Here is a 20,457-nt window from a genome sequence, read left to right as displayed (position 1 = left end):
CAAAAAAAAAAAAGATTGGGGAGGAGAGCAGGGTCAGAGGAAGAAGAGTATGGACAAGGAGAGATTGTCCACAATGTTAAATGTTTCAGATGTCAAGCGTGATAGGAAATGAACTATTTCCAGTGGATGCAGAAACCAGGCATCCTTTATGATCCTTGTGAGTTCCATTTCAGTTGGCTGGTGGGAGGAGCCAAAATGGTACATTGAGTAGTGGTTTTTACAAGTGAACCACTCAAGGAAGAGTTTGGGATAAGGTGCTAAGATGGAATATAACAAAAAGTGACTGATATTAAATATTTAAGAAAATCCATAGTAGAGTGTTGGAGCTGAAATGCAACCCAAGGTACAGCGAGGACTAGGACTAGGACTCCCTTATGAGAGGAACTTGTAAATATGCTATAGTTTAAAGGAGAAAACTAATGTCTGAAGAAGAAAAAGTAATCATGAAAGTGATGAATCAGATTGTATATTACTGTGGTGAAATGGAACTACTCGTGTGGTGAATTCATTCTATAAATATTTATTGATAGGTACTGTACTGTTTGCTTAGTATACAAAAAGGAAAAACAGATTCCTTGCAGAGAACATGCTTGCTGAATTTTATAAAGGGACAATACTATTGCTATTCAGTGACATCTAGCAGAGTGACAGACAAAAACGGGTAGATATAGTGAGCGATGGAAACTCTGTGCTGAAACCAGCCGTGTGAATATAGTGGACAGGAAGTCCGTATCTTGTGGGATGATCATGTTGATTTTATTGCTACTTGTGGATATTGTGGATATTGTGGTTGCTGCAGTCTGGCCTACCAACCGGTGGCCATAGAGGGGCCACCAGCTGTGACACCTGCCAATGACAGGGCAAAGCTCAGCACCCTTTTGATACATGAAAGTTATTCTCAATAAATCTCCTCAAAGCTTTGGGGGAAAAAGTGAGTTTGGAAGTGAACTTCAAGTGCCTGAGTCTGTGCTAGGATTTAGCACTTCAGGTCTTTATATCTGCTACTCACTCTAGACTGACAACTAAGAGTTAAATTTATCGTGGCAAATCCTATTCAGCAATGGAAGGCTTAGGAGAAATATTTAAGTCTTCACGTTTGTAGTGTATTTAGTTTTTAGAAGGAAAAGTGACTGGATAAAATGTCAATAAAAATCTCAGATCCTAAGTCTTATTCCTTCTTTCAGCACGTTCTCTTTTCATTGTGTCCTTTCCACTTCACTTAGCCTATTCATTCTGGCATTTCTATCATAGCCTGAGACATTTTCAAAAACTGATATTTTAGGAAAATATTTAGAAATAGAAGCAAAGGATTTTGCTTTGCTTCCTCAAAATATAGAGCTATTATTAGAGAGAATGTAATTCACAGGAGGAGAAAAATTGGTTTTGCTTAGTTTGCTTCCAGAAGTAAGTAGGAGAGAATGAAAATGCCATTATGAAGAATTTTATCTTCTTTGTATGAGAAAGATAATCTGTAACTATGGATTGTGAAGACAACACAGGAAAAGCAAGTCTTTCTCATACAGTTCTCCAAAGTTGCCTTTGAATTCAAAGGGATGAGTTTTTAAAGTATCACATTTTGAAGATTATAACATTTAATGTTTCCATAGCTTGGATTCAAGTAAAGGAGCAATGACTTCAACCTTTTGTGTAAGAACTAAGAATATATTTTTTTAAATGTTGTGCAGTTTAAGTTTAGACATTTCAAATGCCCTGTAATGGCCTGATTTTTTCCCCAACTGATTTATTAGTATTTTTAGGAATTTTAAACAAAAGACCTTGCATCTTTTTTTTGTGGCATGGATTATTTTTCCCTCTGTGACAATTCCAAGGAATAACCAGATATGTAACAAGTAGTGGCTTGTTTGGGGTTCTGAGGTGCTCCTATGGTGTCCTTGGCCTGATGCGCATCTGGGTGAATTCTCCATGCTGGGCAGGGGGTGGTGAAAGTCACAAAGAAACGGTCCTTCCTTTCCTGCTGCATGAAGGGTGGGAATTGTTCCCTGTGTCTGTCCCATTGCAGGGCCCAGGGCCTTTTGCTCCCGATATGGTGCAGTTTCACATAGACCTTTTCAGTCCAACCTTGGAGAACAAGCTTTCCTATTATTGCTGTCTTCCACCATTGCCCCCACTTCCCCCGAGGCTATGCTTTGTAAAGCCTCTCTGTCTTTGCTTGGGTTGCTCCCTCAGTGGGTTACCTTTTCTTCAGTGGCACGCCCACCTTCCTCACATGCTCATCAGTCAACTCCTGTTTACCCTTCACTTATCAGCTCCAACAGAGGTCTCCCTTATCCCCCCTCCCCCGCTCTGTTCTCATAGAACCTCCTAACTACTTCCTTCTGTTATAGGGATTTTCACATTATCTCTGACCTATTATTATTCTTGGCAGCCCTTTAAGGATGTGGGTATTATCCTATACATCTGTGTTGTCAGTGCTTAGTAGGTGCTCAATAACCTTTTGTTAAATGAATGGGGAAAAGAACTTATGACTCAGAACATAACATCTTTTATAATTAATAAAGAGAAATGTTTGAGATGAATAATGCTATTTTGTTGTTGTTGTTGAACACCATGGAATTATTTGCTCCCTTTGTAGACTATAGAAAAAATAGTGCTGCAGCTTGTTTTATCTTATTTGGTTGCAATGACTGTGTACAGACATTTGTATTTTTGAGCCAAGGCAGACTAATGTCTCTCAGATGAGCCAACCCTCTTTTTGGTCCCATAGTGAACTTTACTTGGGTCCATATGGTGCCAGTGCTTATGGGAGATTTATAGGGTTCAGCTTCCAATGACTGTATCGTTCATGGTTTTATCCAGTCCTCCTCTTGCGTAGGTAAGCTATTAATATGTTTATGCGCACTGTTCAAATTGCACATTTTTTATTTTTCTGAAATTAGCTCTGAGCCCTGGTACTGATTTGGTAGTAATTCTGCTTTCATTATTCATCTTATTCAAGCCCGTGTTGATTTTATATGCCAAAATATTTCTACTTTTGGCCTAGGTCTTTGCACACCTAGGAGGGCTGGTGTTTTTAGTCCTTTCATGCAAATAAACTGGCTCCTTTGAACATCCTTCTTATTTAGAATGACTCCACATCTACAATTTTTTTTTCATGGATGCTGATCCTAAATTTGTGAATTAGGAGAGGATTTTTTTTAAAGTTTTCCTTAGTTAATGGCCTCTATTTGGCCTTATTTTGTCTGTATACTTTTCTATTTTAATTTTTATTGTAATTTTCTATTTCTTATTGTGGATGTACACATTTTATATCAGATTATAATCCCTGTGTTTTTAAATGACATATTTTACAGTGTTTTGTAAAGTGGGATGTGATATAGACGTATTTTGTTGCATTTTTATTAGCTTTCTAAATATAGGAAGTTAGTAATAATTGTAATTTTCTATTATGTATTAATGAAAACATATTTTAGTTGCATTAATGTATATTTCTAAAAACAAAAATAATAAGAGATTCTTGTAGTGCTGAATTGGAGATATATATTTATGCATTCTAGCCAAGAATTACATCAGTAATTTTCAGATTATGTTCTAGGGAAACAAGGTTTAGAATCAACTAACATGCATTTAGTGTTTACTTATATTGAGTGTTCTAAATGATTTTTCACGTAAGTCATGGTTTTGTGCCTTAATCTTAAACTTTCTAAAATGCCAATATTTACTCAGGAAGAAATTGATTCATTAAAAGGTAACAAACCATCATCTTTTAAATCAGGGGTCCTCAAACTTTTTAAAGTGGGGGCCAGATCACGGTCCCTCAGAGAGCTGGAGGGCCGGACTATATGAACTACTAATTCCTACTGTAACACCTCGGCTGCGCTCACTGCCCAAAAAACCTGGCGGGCCGGATCAGACTCCTCTGCGGGCCGCATGTGGCCCACGGGCCGTAGTTTGAAGACCCCTGTTTTAAATTAAGCTACTTAAAAGAAAATGATTTATTGCATTTTTGGGATTCGAAGATACAGTGTAGTTAAGGTATTTAGAACAGCACAGATACCAGTTTTTGCTTGAAAATAATTATATTGTTATTTTTTTGTTCCAAAATTAATTTCACTGATCATGTTAGGGGGCATGATGTATTATGATCAAAGAGGTATGTTATCCATTAATTCAACTGACAGACATGCAAAAAGATGTAACAATGAGGGACCCTTTCCCCCTCCCTATGTGGGAGTCTGTACTTGTTCTTCAGTACATCTCCACCTTTGAGATAGATAGGTAGATAGATAGATAGATAGATAGATAGATAGATAGATAGATAGATATAACAATGAAAACATAGGCACTGCCATTTTCTGAACTTACCTTTAAAACAGAATGTAACCTAAGAATGATGGTTCAGTGACCTGATAGAGGGACACCCCACTCACTCCTTCTCTCCGCTGTTCCTGGAAGCTGTCTTGAGATACGTCTTCTCTGTAGCCTTTCATGATCCCCTTTGTTCTTCCCTGGGCTCTCATGCTGCTCTGTGTACAAGTCTGCTTGCACACCTCTATTTTATTATAGTTATTTACTTCCCAGACTGTGTTTAGGTATGCTTCATTGAGTTTCTGTTATATGTAAATGCATAGAGTTTCTGCAAAGAAAACAATTCTTAATCCTTCGGGAAGTCTGTGCTAGTTGCTCCAGGTACCTGGTTGATTGTAGCTGGCTGCTGGTTTATCTGCTGATTGGGAATCACAATAAAAACCCTTGATTTACTTTCTAAAAAACAAGGGTATTGACTAGGATTCCTAAGCTCTCTTGTGTCTCCACAATGCTGCTCTTATATGATTCTAATCCATCACTAGAAATGTATCGTGGAATTGTTAACGAATGCTTGCAGAATGCTTTGAGAATTTTTAATGAGAAGCAGATACTTGTGGTTTGTCTTAATTAATAGATGGCTTATTAACCTTTTTTTTTTTTTGGTCCAACAGTTCATTCTTAAAAATGTACTTTCAAGAATAAATCACAATCTGGGGAAATATTGTAATTGCTTAATAAAGTTTAACTTTCAAAAACAAGCATTATTATGATCACTGTAGAAACCAAGAATCTATGTATGTAAGTAGTTATAATCAAAGGGACAGCAGCAGCAGCAATATACAGTTTTCATGATTTTTCAAAATATTTAAATATGATAGCAGGATTTTATTCCTAAAAGAGGCAATACAAGTACTTTCATACCCTAGGGAAGCTAAAATCTATAGAGATTAAAGGCTCATTCTTTCCTTAAATAAAAATGTGCTGAATGCCTATATACGGGTACAATGACTGAAGGTGTGATGGCAATTTACTCTATTTGATTGAGAATAGGACAGACAGATTTATAAACAAACTAGAGGCCCGGTGCATAAAATTTGTGCCTGGTGCACAAAATTTGAGTACCCCTCAGCCCAGCCTGCACCCTCCAATCTGGGACCTCTTGGGGGATGTCTGACTGCCGGTTTGAGTCTGATCCTGGTGATCAGACCTAAACCGGCAATTGGACATCCCTTTCAGAATCTGGACCACTGGCTACTAACTGCTCACCTGCCTGGCTGATCACCCCTAACTGCCCCCCCCCCCCCGCTGGCCTGGTCACTCCCAACTGCCGCCGTGTCTTCCCCCCCCCCCCCCCCCCCCCCGCAGTTGACCTGGTTGCTTCCCCTGCCAGTCTGGTCGCCCTCAACTGCCCCATGTGGGCCTGGTTGCTCCATGCAGCCTGCTGCTCAGTCTTTTGGTCACCCCTCACTGACATCCCGTCCCCCCGCCCCTGCCAGCCTAGTTGCCCCACACAGCCTGTTTGGTCTGTTCGGTTGTGATGGTCACTTGGGCTTATGTATTAGTTGATAATATAGTTCATTATGGTAGAAACACAGAGAATGTTTTTACCATATAAAAAATTTAACTCTGGGGTTGGTTAAATGTTTGCGTGCATTTAATTGTGGTGGTGTTTGAGGCTCCATAAAAAAGCTGATTTTTAAAGCAGTTTCATTAAAGAAGGAGTTTTGGAAAGGCCTGGGTATTTGAAGGACAGTGTCAAGTTCAGTGTAGCTAGAGCATTACTGTCCAATGTAAATACTAATATAACTATGTAAGTTAAAATTTTCTAATAGGCATATTTGAAAGTAAAATAAAAGGACAGGTAAAACGAATAATAACTTATTTACTACATCTGATGCATTTTATTTATTTTTTTACTTAAATATGAAGTATTTGATTTTAAAGAACAAACCAGGTGCTTATTTTACACTTACAAAACATCTCAATTTGGGCTAGCTACATTTCAAGTTCTCAGTATCTAGAAGCATATGAGAGAGAGAGAGAGAGAAAGAGAGAGAGACTGAGAGAGAGAGAGAGAGAGAGAGAGAGAGAGGCTGAGAGAGAGAGACCTTTTGTCTCTTCTTGTCTGAGTGCTGTGGTTAGGACTTCCAGTACTAAGTTGAATAAGAGTGGTGACAGTGGACAACCCTTTTCTGTTCCTGATCTTAAGGGAAATTCTTTTGGACTTTCATCACTGAGTATGCTGTTAACTATGGGTTTTTCATATATGGCTTTTATTATGTTGAGTTATCTTTCCTTTATTCCCACTTTGCTAAGAGTTTTTATGATAAGTGTGTGCTGGTATAGTTATCTTTTTATTTTAATATTTTAGCATATTTTAAACTGAAATATGAGGAGATTGCATGGTTTTAATAAACGCTGCCTTATTAATAAGGCCAAATCATTGCTTCTTCTTCATTCCAAGAAGTTATGGTGCCTGAATTTGATGGTGGGAGTGAGAAAGGAAGGATAATCCTGTTTGAAAAGCAATCCCCGGGTTGTGGGCAGATAGCAGTGAGATTCTTTTCCTAAAACACGTTTCTTATTTACATAGACTATTTTAGGAAGAAAACAAACTGGAACAGAAAAATGAAGTTTCTTCTCTTCACATTTGTTGGTGCTCACCTTTTAGCCTTGAACTCTGGCAAAGCCATATACAGGAATGACAACTCGCAGAGGACTTTCGAAGAAATAAGAGAAGAAATAGCCCACTATGGAGATGTCGCTAAAGCGATCATAGACCTTGCTGTTTATGGCAAAGCTCAGAACAGATCCTATGAGCGATTGGCTCTGTTGGTTGATACTGTTGGATCCAGATTAAGTGGCTCCAAGAGTCTAGAAAAAGCCATTCAAATCATGTACCAAAACCTGAAGGAAGATGGGCTGGAGAATGTCCACCTGGAGCCAGTCAAAATACCCCACTGGGAAAGGGGAGAAGAATCCGCTGTGATGCTGGAGCCAAGGATGCAGAAGATCGCTATTTTGGGCCTTGGAAGCAGCATTGGGACCCCTCCAGAAGGTATCCTTTGTGTTTTTTTTTTTTTAAAGCTAATGTCCTATGGCATAATTTATTGCAGTATTCATGATTCATATTATAATTTGGGTAATAAGAAGGAAAATGTATTTATTTCCTATTCCATTGGTTCAATGAGCTCTCTACTGTTACACTCTATTTTCTTCCTTCTTCCTTCTCTCTCTTTCTGTCCTCTGTTACTTTAAGAAAGATGATTGTGAAGGGCCATTTTTTAAATGATGTACATATAGCTATTGGCACGTGATATTTATCAGTCCTATCACTTGATAACTTGAAAATTGAGATATATGTTAATAGGATAGAAAAGCTATGACTTCTTTCAAAGTGGCCTCAATGTATAGAATTTCTTAGAATTGGTGAGACAAGCAACAGAATTGTGTGCGTTGAATTGCTTTGAGTTAACTATTTTTACAGAACCTGAGGATTCTAATGCCAGGGTGGTGTTCTGCTTTTATTTATTAGGACACTGGCTCAGCTTCCTTACACAATATAAATGTTTAGATTGGGGAGATATTACCGGTCAAAAGTGAGCTATCAGTCAGTCTTGGATGTATTCATGGACTTTTTCCATGGCTGAGTAACTAGTTTATAGAAACTACTTGGCCTTCTTTAAGCATTTTTTAGAAACATTTAATCTTGTCTAATGCCAAGAGAAAGACCCAAAAGATAAATAGATGTTCAGTTTTTTAAATCATCCTTTTTTCATGTAATTCACATACCATAATATTCACCCACTGAAAATACACAATTTTAAGGGGGTTTAGTATAGTGACAGAGTTGAGAACTACCACAATAGCGTAATTGTAGACCATTATCATCAGCCAAAGAGAAACTCATTGCTTAGGCCTCTTGTCCCAGTGAGGCTTTTGCCCTTTTTTGATGGATCTGTGTGCAGATTGGGAAGTGTTTTCAAGTCTGACCCATGTTCTGTTTTGATTGTTTCTGAGTAGGAGCATGCACATAATCTTCCCAATCACCAGGGTTTGTTCTGATCCCAGGAAGGCTTTTCTTGGTTGTTCCTTTCCCTGGTTCTTTCTGTTAAACGTGCGAATGTTCTGCCATTTTGCTTATTGCTAGTAGCACCATGAAGCTATCAACAATCCAGTAATTACTTTCTATCAAACTTTCCACTGTTTTCAACAATATCCTGGTATATGGAATTCCCTATGTTCTCCAAATGAAGTCACTCCCGGCTAAGAACTGAAAAGCTCTTTGTCCTCCTTTCCTGCTTCTTCCTTGGGAGAACGTCTGTGCTACTTCTCAGGAGGTAGGCACAGAGATGGTGGCCTCTTTCTCCAAGAGGATATCTCCAGCAGGTGCTAGACATGGATGTGGTATCTCTCGGTCTCCTCAGCTTGTTTCTCCCAGGTGGAAGCTCTGCCTGTGAGTGGGCTGCGACAGCGGTGATCGGAGCCCCAGTATTCTTGGCACCTACATGTGTGGTTGGGTTTCTATCATATAAGTAGGGGCTGGGTTGAGGAAGGGGACCTCAGTTCTTTTGCAGTAGAGTACCCGGAATAGAGTTTCTATAGCAGGGAACTGGAAATGGGAGAAGGAAGCAGGTCAGGGCCCAAATGCTGCACACACTCATTATTCTAACTCAGATTTAGTAGGTTTACCTGAATGTTTCTTTCCTTTCCTTTCTTTCTTTTCTTCTTCTTTTTTTTTTTTTTAAATATTTTTTTAATTGATTTCAGAGAGGAAGGTGAGAGAGAGAGAGAGAGAGAGAGAGAAAGAGAGAGAGAGAGAGAGAGAGAGAGAGAGAGAGAGAGAGATCAATGCTGAAAGAGAATCATGACTTGGCTCTGAATGAATGTTTCTTCATTGGTATGCCCATAGGACAATTTTGAGAGACTTTAAATGATTTTTAAAAAAAAATAAATTTTCCAAGTTAAATAATTTTGTAAGAGAGATCTGCCAAATTTCTTACAGTACCATTTGGAAGCACCACTGTGATGGCCAGTTTTGCTCTGTCTGAGGCTGCATGAATAGGTGGTAGTCCTCTAAGGCTTCGGTCAGCAAACTCATTAGCCAACAGAGCCAAATATCAATAGTACGACGATTGAAATTTCTTTTGAGAGCCAAACTTTTTAAACTTAAACTTCTTCTAATGCCACTTCTTCAAAATAGACTCGCCCAGGCCATGGTATTTTGTGGAAGAGCCACACTCAAGGGGCCAAAGAGCTGCATATGGCTTGCTAGCCACGCTGTGCTGACCACTGCTCTAAGGTATCAGGGAACCCCTCAACCTAAATTGAACAGTGTCAACCAGGAATTTTGTTCAGTTGCCTTCTGTTATATAGGAATCTATGTTAGGCACCAGTATATATACATATATATTTTTTTCTTCTTTTCTTTTTAAGACTTAAAATTCTAGATTTTTTTTTTCCCTTGTGAGAAAACCAGCTCCCAAGAGGTTAGATAGTTTGCTCCAGGTTATACAACTCATATAAGAGAGACCAAGTTCAGGCGTGAACAACTGTCAACTCCAAAGTTTGTGCTTTTAGTCATTAGACTATATTGCCTCACATACAAATATTTTAATGTTATTTCAATTTATAATATTTGTCTTTTTTAGACATCTGACTGAAGCACATCTGTCTCAAAGCTGCTGATAACCTGTAACTGTGATGGCAGAATATATTTCTGTTTGTACCTTTTTTGGGGGACACTTTTCTCATTTTTTTTCTTATCCTCACTTTTAATTCTGTAGCTGGGCCGGCTCTTCTCTGGCTATCTGCCTGGTGTAGAAAACTAAGCCAAGTTACTGATTGCTCCTGGGGCCTTCAAGACCCAGGGGAATTGAATTTTACTTACTGGAATCTATTGTTGTGTTCCAAGACTCACTTTCTCTCCACTCCTCATTCCCTGGGGCTCAAAGTAGATAAACAGTTGTCTGGCAACCGGACTATTTTAAGTTCCGAAGAGACTGGAGAGTTAGGCCAGACCAGGTGTGGAAACATTTGCTCAGGAGATAATGTGAAGTCAGAGTAAAGGGACTTCTAGGTGCAGGGAGTGTGGTGCAGAGCTCATCTCCCAGGAAACCCATATTGTATCCCTGGTTTAGCCCCCTATGAGTTGTGTGACCTTGGTCTAGTCATTTAATGACTTGTCTGGAATATTAATCTGTCAGGTCTCTTCAAAGTTGGATAGGCCGTGATATTTATGAGAATTCACAAGGGATCAGTGAAGCTAGCGTTTATGACAGCAGGATTCTCCCAAGTGTATGCTACAGAGCAGATTGCTTATATAACAAAGGTAATTTTTTTTTTAACTTTCCAGTTCTAGGCTGGAGTATTATAGTATGTGCTAGTTTATTTGTGTCAGGGTTAGGGCTCTGTGAGATATCTGTGAAGAGTTGGAGGAAAACAAATATACAAGTAAGCCAAGTAAGATGTGATGCTGAGTAAAACAGTCCTAGCCTCGTACACTTCTGGTGGGAATGTAGTCTGGTGCAGCCATTGTGGAGAACAGTATGGAGGTTCCTCAAACAATTGAAAATGGAACTTTGACCCAGACATCCTACTTCTAGGAATATATCCTAAGAATTCCAAAACACCAACCAGAAAGAATATATGTACCCGTATGTTCATAACAGTGTTATTTACAATAGGTACGATCTGGTACAGCCCAAGTACACATTTACTCTCCTATCCACAGTGTATCTTCATGTTCTGATCTCTGCACATGAAGATACACTGTGGATAGTTTTGGGTAGTTTTGGGTAGTTTTCTAAATTTGCTTTGGGTAGTTTTCCTAAATTTGCCAATGTTATGGGCTTTATTTCACTGTTATTTTACTATGTATTCCTTTGCTTATTGGTGAGGTTAATATTTTATAGGTTACTTGTATTTTTCTCCTTCAAGTTATCTGTGAATATTTCTTGCCCAGTTTTCTGGTGGTGCTTTAACAATGTTGTAGGATGCATAGGAACTCATTACCTAATAAAGATTTAAGTTCTTTCATTATTGTTTGATTCAAATTGAGATGGTTTGTATTGATCCATCAGCTCCTTTTTATTTCTTCTTAATAGTTTATTTGTTTCTCATACTTGAGGAGGACTGGCTGGCTGTCAGTATAGTTAAAAGATAGGAAAAGAGCAAAGTTGATTAATTTCTGCTCCCTCTGCTATCAAAGGGCTCTAAGAAACTGAGTTGTTTAGCTCAATTTACACCCGTGTTGGAACATTAACCTCATGATTCATGGTTCACACATTGGTGGGTGACTTGCTTTTGACTCTGCACTCACAAACTTAAGGCCCCAATCTAGGTAGGCTTGGATTTTGAGCTCTGTGCACTGATTAGTACTTCTGCTAGTTCCTGTCAAAGTGTGCGTACCTCATGCCTCTTCTTTATGGAAGTGATTTAGGAGAGGGAGGAAGAAGAGGAAGAGTTAGCCCTAGACTGGGCCCAGTGTGTACAGCTGACGAGTAGTTAATGTTTAGTTATGGAACCACTCTACCTGGGTTAACGTTAAAGCAGACATGGTTATATTACAGGATTTTAAGTCCTTTGCAGAATCATTGGGCAAGCTAATGAGGCAGATTTTAATATTCCGGGGATGAATTTGAGAACTGTTCCGTAGAACCAGGCCACCAAGACTGCTGTTGCTTTTCCTAGATGGAGCAGTGGCCTCTGTCAGAAAGCTGCTGTGGAAAATCCAGACATTTTCATAGTTGTGCTTGTCTCTGATACAGAAGAAGCAGGAAAAAACAGCCTCCACCCAATTTCTACCTTCCAGATCTTGTTCAAGTGCATATAATTGGTGATGCTTAAATTACTTATAGCACTCTAGTGTAGGAAGCCCCAGAAGTTTAGTTTTAGTATTTATAGACAGAAAGGTACATTTAAGGGAGATTGGATTGGATATTGAATGCCAATTATCATATCCAACACAGTGCTCATCTCATTATGACTCTCAATAACAATATATGATTTTTTTTTTCATAAATAAGTAAACAAGTAAGTAAAAAAGGTAGCCATTTGTTATATAGTATAAGTGACTTCACCAATAGCAATCCCCCGTAGCTAATGGCTTATAGTGGATTTAATTGAACTAAAAAAATAAATAAAAGGAGAGTAATCATGAGGTGAAATGGGGGCATATCCCCCTGGCAGATATAGTTTGAAGAAAAACGTTTTAGGCCATCATAATTGCTACATAAATTAAAGAAGGTTCTCCTTTATCTTTTTACTATTGTACTTCCCCTTATTTATTTGCATATTTCCCTTTACTAGGAGTTATCTTAAATATTGGCATTTTCAAAGATTTCTACCTAAAAACATTATCCTTAAGGAGCATGATCCAGTTCCATGGCTTTAAGTACCAACTATATACTTATGACTTCTAAGTGTTCCTTTGTATCTGCATTTCCAAGAATGACTGGAGGTTCTGTGAGCCTTGCAAACTCAGCATCCTGTCTCTCCTGTTCCTCATGTTCACCAGTACTATTGACATCCACCCTGGCACCCATGCTTAGAGCCTCAACAGTCTCGCACCTGATATGTTACCCTGCTTTCATGCTGTCATCCTCTGCCTGCAATGCTCATCTTCAGGGATTTAGCTCAAACATCTCCTCCTCTAAGCATTGTCTGTTCATTTCCTTTCTCCCTGCACAGTTAATGCTCTTTTCACTGAACTATAGGCATCTGGGGGCTAATTCAGCCTGTCATTTCTGACAGTTTCACCTCAAGAAACTCCTGCTTCATGGAGGTAGGTAAACTGCAGTTTTTTTAAAGCTCAATTTTGAAATCCCTAGTCTAGAATACATAGGATCAGTTTTAGACACTAAATTTTAAAGACAGACTGTGCTCATACCCAGACCAACCTTGAAAACAAAGTACATTTATATTCAAACTAGAGGCCCAGTGCACAGATCCGTGCACATTGAAAGAAATTAATTAGAAGGTTGTTGGTGGGGTGGGACTGGACAAGACGGGCCAGATATGCCCTGGAGCCAACTTCCCCCAGTCCCTCCCTGGCCAGCCACACCTGGGGCAGCGCCAGGGCTCGAAGGGCCTCTGCAGAATGAGTGGGGTCCCTCTGGCAGGTGGGGTCCCTTAGCCTGGCTATCGGGATTGGGCCAAAACAGCAGTCTGACATCTCCTAAGGGGTCCTGGGGGGGCGAGAGGGCACTCTGCAAAGTTGCTGTCACTTGACAGCTTCTGCATTGAGCATCTGTCCCTTGGTGGTCTGTGCACATCAGACTTACCAGCTGGTCGGCTGGTTGCTTAGCCTTTTATATATATAGATTTGAAAAGCTCTTCCCATTACAGTTTGTCAAGCAGTTGAACATATTAAGCTTGGGACAGGAGACAATGTCAGGGTGAACATACAAGAGGGATTCACATCCTCAAAGAAAAGTGTGCCTCTTGTGTCCTCTGGTGTCCTTGCTTTTTTTCAAGTCACTCTGCTGAGACTGTGGCTGTATCTTGGGGTTGCTGTTGAATCCAGAGAGTCTTAATCTCATCCTCATTTGTATTCTACTCAGTTTTACCAAACTCAAGGTTTATTAGTTAGTGACTTTTAGGAAGGTTGGTAAGATTGCCACAATATAACTATATTTTATGAAAATGGAGGAAAAGCTCCTTTTAAGTTAACTACATCTTTTTTTCACTAAAGGAAGAAAAACAAAATCCGTGAAGTGGTGAAGTGGAGCCTGGTAGTTGAGCTGTAGCTGCCAGGTAGCTGCGAGGGTTTGTTGTGGGATCACAGTGAGCCTGGATATACAGAGAATGGAAAATTCCTGATCGTTGTCATCACAGAGTCTGGCTCATAGCCCTCTCCTCTCAAAGACAGAGGCTCTGGCATTTCTGATATTGTTTTCTATTTCTGTCCCTCCTTAGAGAAATTCAACGTATTTTTGCTAAAACTTTCTAGAGCTGAATTTTGGAACATCATGTAAGACTTGTACGAGCTTGTCCTGTAGGAGTTAGACTTCTTTTATCAATCTAATTATAGGTCAAATATTTCCTGCATCCACCTGTTTACTCCTTCATGATGCCCACAAGAGGTGGAACAGACAGGAGCTTAGAAGTTCTAGGTAGGAGTTCGTTGTCCTTAACGCTTTTCCAGGGTCTCATGGAGGTCAACATTCTTAACCTTTTAAGTCTCAGTTTCCTTGTCTTCAAATGAGGCAATACTATCTACTTCAAAGGTGATACTCAAAATATCTGACAGCCGGTGTGGCCTGGCTTTTGGCCGGTCAGACTGATGCCATATGCATCTGGTAAGGTTGTTCCCGACACATACCAGCTGAATGTCACCTAGGGCTATTTGACGGAGTTGCTCTAAGGTAAAAGAGAATCGTGCATGTGAACATACTTTGAAAACTGCAAGGGGTACATAAGTCCATGCTACTGACGCACAATGCATGCATTGGGCTGGACATTTGAGAAGTGCTTTGGGCTATTTGACCAAAATAATTTTTTAACGAGAATAAAGAATCATTGCCTTATAGTTTCAACTTATTTAAAAGCCAGTTTCCTATAAAGTTAAACAAATGCTTATTATACCATCCAGCAATTTCACTTCTAGGTATTTTCCCCAAGAGAAATAAAAACATATACCTACGTAAAGGATTGTATGTGAATATTCATCTTGGTTTTATTCCTAACAACTATAAGCTGGCAGTGACTCATATGTCCATCACCCGGTAAATGGATAAACACACAGTGATGCGTGCGTATAGTGGAATATTAATCAGCAACACAAAGGAATGAGTGACTGATGGGTACCACAACACAGATGAATCTCAAAAGAATGATGAAAGAAGATAGACACAAAACATTATATCCATACAGTTCTATGCATGTAAAATTCCATTAGAGGCAGAAGTTTAGTGACAGAAGATTGACTGACTGTTAAGAGGTGTGAGGGAACTTCATGATGTGATGGCAAATCTCTATGTTTTGATTATGGTGGTGGTTACATGACATTCTCTCTCTCTCTCTCTCTCTCTCTCTATATATATATATATATATATATATATATGATATATATATATCAAATATATATATATATATATATATGATATATATATATATCAAAACTCATTGAATTGTACAGGTTTACTTTTTATAAATTATACTTCAATAAAAAGCTGATAAAAATTTAAGTAGGTAAAATAGTTTGCTTGTAAAAAATAAGTAGAAAATGTATTGTTGAAAGAGAAAGGAGAAATATTATATTACAAATTAAAATAGCTCCCCTTTATAGTTTATATGTTTCAACTTTGGCTTTTGAGTAATATGTTTCAGCCTCATCTCTTGCATTGAGCACTAGTCTCTAGTAGCACCAAACTTGCTATGACATCTTCCAAGCTCACTGCATTGTTTCTCTTTTTTGCTGTCCTTTGCTTTTGCTGAACACTTGCCTGGAATAGCTCCCTCCCCTGTCCTGCCCTGCCCTTGGGCTCCATGTCCTGTCCTCTCCCCCTCACCTGGCTAACTCCTGCTTACCCTTCATGGTTTAGCTTGGAATTCGTCTTCTCCAGGAGGTTTTCCTTGATTTCTCCTCTCTCCTGCACATTGGGATACCTTTGGGCATCTCTCTCTGCTAGCTTTATCATTCCATTTGCCAGTTCACACTATAATTAGTTCTTTCCTTAAAGAAAGTAATCTTTTTAAAAAGTTAGTCACCATATCCTACACATTTTTTATCCCTATTGCCCAGCACATTGCTGATGGTCTATAAATGTTTGAGGATAAATAAATGAGAGTGTCTCAGGGTATTGCAGTAAAGCAGTGTTAGATTATGAAAAGAATGGAAAAGAAGGAAGATCTCATTGAATCTTTATTTTAAAAATTAATTTCAGAGAGGAATGAAGAGGGAGAGAGAGATAGAACCATCAATGATGAAAGAGAATCATTGATGGGCTGCCTCCTGCACATCACTTCTCCCCCCCACCCCCCACCCCAGGGGATCAAGCCCACAACCTGGCCATATGCCCTGACCAGGAATCAAACCGTGACCTCCTGGTTCAGAGGTTGACACTCAACCACTGAGCCACACCAACCAGGGCAATTTCATTGAATCTTAATCTCTCAGTAGTTAGAGTAACTTTTGTTTAATAACTTACTTTTTGTTTTTACATTGTTTAATGTGTAGGCCTCAGCTTTCTCCAACAGTAAATGAAGAAATATCCTTATGTACTGGATAGTTTTGCTCTGAAACATGAATAAGAGGATGCCTGTGAAAGCACTCTATATAATAACACAGTTTGCACACGAGTTTTTACTATATCCTTGGAAGAGTGTAATTTCTCAGCTCTAGAATATAGTAATGCAAAACCAAACCACATAGGTAAAGTCTGTTTACCTATGTGGCTATTTAAGCATAGCCTCAGCTTTATACTGATATATTCCCCTGGCTCCTTGTTACAACGTCCTTGTTAGAACATCTAGTTAGGATGTCCTCTGCTTGTGAGAGACATCTATTGTCTTGTCATATCTATTCACTCTGTGTTATTTCTCACTGAAACTTTTGCCAAACCACTCTGTAAAAATTTTCAAGACTTAGTTCTTGTTTTATTTATTTTGGGGCCCTCTACAGTACTTAATAAAAAGCACTGCACCCAGAAATGCTAAAATGACAAACCACGTAGAGCATAAGATAGAACTCTGGAGAAATGTTATCTAGTTTTCTTTAAGAAGGCCAGCTTTCAAAGTAAAATTATAATTGCATTTTATTTTTTAGAGTCTATTCAAATAATTTTGGGTCACCACAGAAACTTTCCCAGTTTAAGCTAATAAAAATGTTCCAGATCTTTGGAAGTCTACTGATGTCTTCATTTGGAACTTTGTAAGATGGAAGAATTCCACTGTATCTAAGATTAATTTCTACAAGCCTCAAAATCTGAACTGTAGCATGTTATCTATGTGGTACACGAGTTATTGTTATGTCCTTGGGAGAGTGTAATTTCTTCTAGCATTGCATAAACATTTTCAATATTTTACCTTGGTTATAGGAAGAATGAGGACTATACCGTATTTTTAGGTAACAGATCAAGGCCTAGGCCCTTGATCGACACTAATTGGCTAGAATAATCATCATTTTTAGTCTTTACTAACCTTATTGGCATTCTTTGGAATATACTGGGAGAAAATCTAATTAGGTATATACATTTTGAGGTACATTAAAACTACATCAAATAATATTGTAGTTAATATGGCTTTTCAGACATAGGATAAAAATAAACTGACAAGAAAATGTGAGTGATACTGAAATATTTTGCTGGCACAGGAGGCTATACAAATAAGTAAATGTATGAGATGGAATTATAATGGAAAGCAAAACAAATCTATATTATAGTTATTTTTAATAAATAAATTTCTATTTCCAAGTTATTTAAACCTAATCTTGGTAAGAAATTTAAAATAATTTGCTGACTTGTTGACTTAACCTTTCAAATATGCCAGAGGCCACCAACTTCTTGCAACATTTACAGATAGTTATCCAAATGTGTCTTGGTTAGGATGTGAAAATATTTGGGGAATAAAAGTAGTACTTATGCTTATTTACTTTATATAAATTGGGACTTCCCAGGAGTATAAATTGGAGGAAGTAGAAAGAAAGAGGAACTTGAATCTAAACCAAATATTTGTTTATGAGCTTTATTTAGAAATCCACATTAGTGACTCTGATAGTTGGGATATTAACCTAATAATTCTGTAGAAAGAGAAAAATGGTATTATTTTCTTATACCATTATAGGTTTCTTATGAGGAAATTCTCTTTGGAATATCCAAAGAGAAATACTATATTTTTAACAAATGGATTCTTTTCGATATTCAGATATAGAAATATTTACACTACTTTATTGAAGCCTAACTTTTTTTTAAATGGGTATTTTTTCTGTTTATACTCTCCCCTTCCTCCAAAACAAAACAAAATAAAACAAAACAAATGAACAAAAGAAGAAACTAGCTAACTTCTCAGAGCTCTGTGTGCTTTCCAGATGGATTGGCATCCTTACCGGGTGCCAGAGCAAAGATTTTCCCAGCCATTCATCTTTTAATTACATTTAAATTTACATTAATTTTAAAAGGATTAAAGGCTCCTTCAAAAATGATGTTCCTATTCACTAAACAGCATGTATTAATTTATAGCCGTTTATTGAAAAAAAATGTGGTTAGTCTATGTCTCTTGCCTCATACATAATAAAGAACTCTTTTTGAAAGTAATTGCTGAAAAATATTGCTTGCGGTATCAAAATGTTAGTGTGATGGGGAGGTAGCATTTTTGCGCTTAGCAGACTGCTTTGAATGTCTCAGCTGCAAACATAAAACTGGATAAGGATAACTAAAGGGGGAATGATAGAGCAGTTAGGAGAGGCCTTAGATAATGAAGTCCTTGAGAATAGTGGGGTCTTCCGAAGTGCCTGGGGCAGCACCATTCCCACTGGAGGGAAGGACAGCGATGCTAAGGACAGCATTACTACTAGGACAGCAAGAGACAAACAAATCAGAGGTAGATCTTAGAAAATACTAAATCCTTCTCAAGGTCTTCCTCTCAAGCTGAGCTGGTCTCTGGTTTTCTGACCTTATGTTATTTCTCCTCTATAATAAACAAACAAACAAACAAACAAACAAATAAATAAATAAATAAATAAAAGAAACAACATACTCATTTAAAAGAAAGCTAAAATGTTAGTCATCAAGCCCGACAGTGACTTGGGCCCTGACTCAAATAGCGTGAGAGACTTCTTCCTGTGATTTTCTTCCTGTGGGGTTAGGTCAAAAGATCTGGTTACAAAACAAGCTGAGATTTTATTTTGTTCATCTCTTACTCATAAATCTCCAGTGTCTTCCCTTCCCCACAATGACAATAGGGAAATGTCTAAACACTGCAATTTAGGTTTCAGGTGGAGGCCTTCTAAAATTTGTCTCCAGTGTAAGCATTAACGTTTACCACCTTCCAACCTGAAATTGCAGGTAGCTCACTGTTATAAAAAAAAAAAAGGTGGGGTTCTTGGGATACTGCTGAAATGAGCATTTCTGGAGGCCCCCCAACAGGAGGATGAGACTTGGTAGGAAGCTTTATTTCCAAGGAATCACACCCTTGGTTTTCCAAAATCCCGCTTCCCTCAGTCCAGTCATAGAAGAAGTATAACTGGGGTTTCGGGAGAGATAAAATCAGAGCCAGTGTCCAGATTTTGCTTTCCATGTTGGAGCTGGGGCCATTTCAGTACCAGTCTAGCTGCAGTCCATTGGTCCATTGCATGTGGGGTCCCCATGGCCATGGGCCATAGGGGTGAATGCAAGGAAGCAGGAGCAAAAGCCCAGAGTCATTTGAGTCCCAAGAGAGCCAAGAACATGAAAGACTGAACTCCTTTGTTTAGGGGTAATGTATCCCAAATCTTTGTACCCTGGCAGTGGCTCCACCCATTCTGACCATGACCTCTGCTCCCAGATGTGACTGACAGCACCTTCCCTATGTCATCCCAACTTTCCTGGGCATGTGTCTACCTTCCCTTTATTGGACCCCTGGGGAGTGTAAAGTTGTAGCTTCCTGTGAAGTTGCCCAAATGCCCTGCCTATAATATCTGGCCTTCCCTTTCCTCTTTTTCTAATCATAATAACTAATTAATTACAATGACTCTCCTATCTAGTTAAGACATATTCTAGGCATTTCAGTGGGAAGGAGAGAATAAGCTAAAGCTAGAAGAGGGTGAGGCCTGCGGAATGCTAACAGAGATAAGCACCCAGATCATTAATTCAGGGGAGCCTGGAGAACGGGGGGGGGGGGGGGGGCGCTGCTCACACTGGCAATATTTCCGAGGTGAGGGAACAGTGCTTGTTTAAATGATTGTGTTCGGACAGGGTGAAATTTCTTATTGCCAGGCTGTCTGTGAGCTGATATACTGGGTTCCAGAAGAAGGAGCCAGTTCCAAAAGACAGGTAGGAATTGGGTGAGGAACTCAGGACAGCAGACCATCAGTCTGGTGGTCAGGGCTGGACTTCAGTCCTTGAAATTACCATGAAAGCCATGTCCCAAGGAATATGCAACCACACTAGCCTCAGTAGGTAGGGGTTAGGGTGGGAGTAGATGACAGTTCACTTTGGTACCTAGAACTCTTAGCACCCTGGCATATCAGGCAACAGATAAAATGCATCGTAC

The 20,457-nt window shown here is 38.9% G+C and overlaps 1 protein-coding gene and 1 long non-coding RNA gene across 4 annotated transcripts in view; one reads left to right on the top strand and one right to left on the bottom strand.

Moving 5' to 3' along the window:
- LOC311611990 overlaps positions 1-20,457 on the bottom strand; it is a 567,051-nt gene that overhangs the window by 141,780 nt on the left and 404,814 nt on the right. The gene's annotated exons all lie outside the window — the stretch shown is intronic.
- CPQ (carboxypeptidase Q) overlaps positions 1-20,457 on the top strand; it is a 311,444-nt gene that overhangs the window by 59,088 nt on the left and 231,899 nt on the right. For all 3 annotated transcript variants that reach the window (XM_084864576.1, XM_084864577.1, XM_084864578.1), the window contains one exon: positions 6,860-7,324. In XM_084864576.1, coding sequence (XP_084720702.1) covers positions 6,860-7,324 — 465 coding nt within the window. The remainder of the gene's footprint in view (positions 1-6,859; positions 7,325-20,457) is intronic.

The sequence above is a fragment of the Pipistrellus hanaki genome, assembly GCF_964339955.1.
Source record: "Pipistrellus hanaki genome assembly, chromosome: 17".
Classification (NCBI taxonomy): Eukaryota; Metazoa; Chordata; class Mammalia; order Chiroptera; family Vespertilionidae; genus Pipistrellus; species Pipistrellus hanaki.
This window is presented reverse-complemented; position numbering and strand designations above follow the sequence as displayed.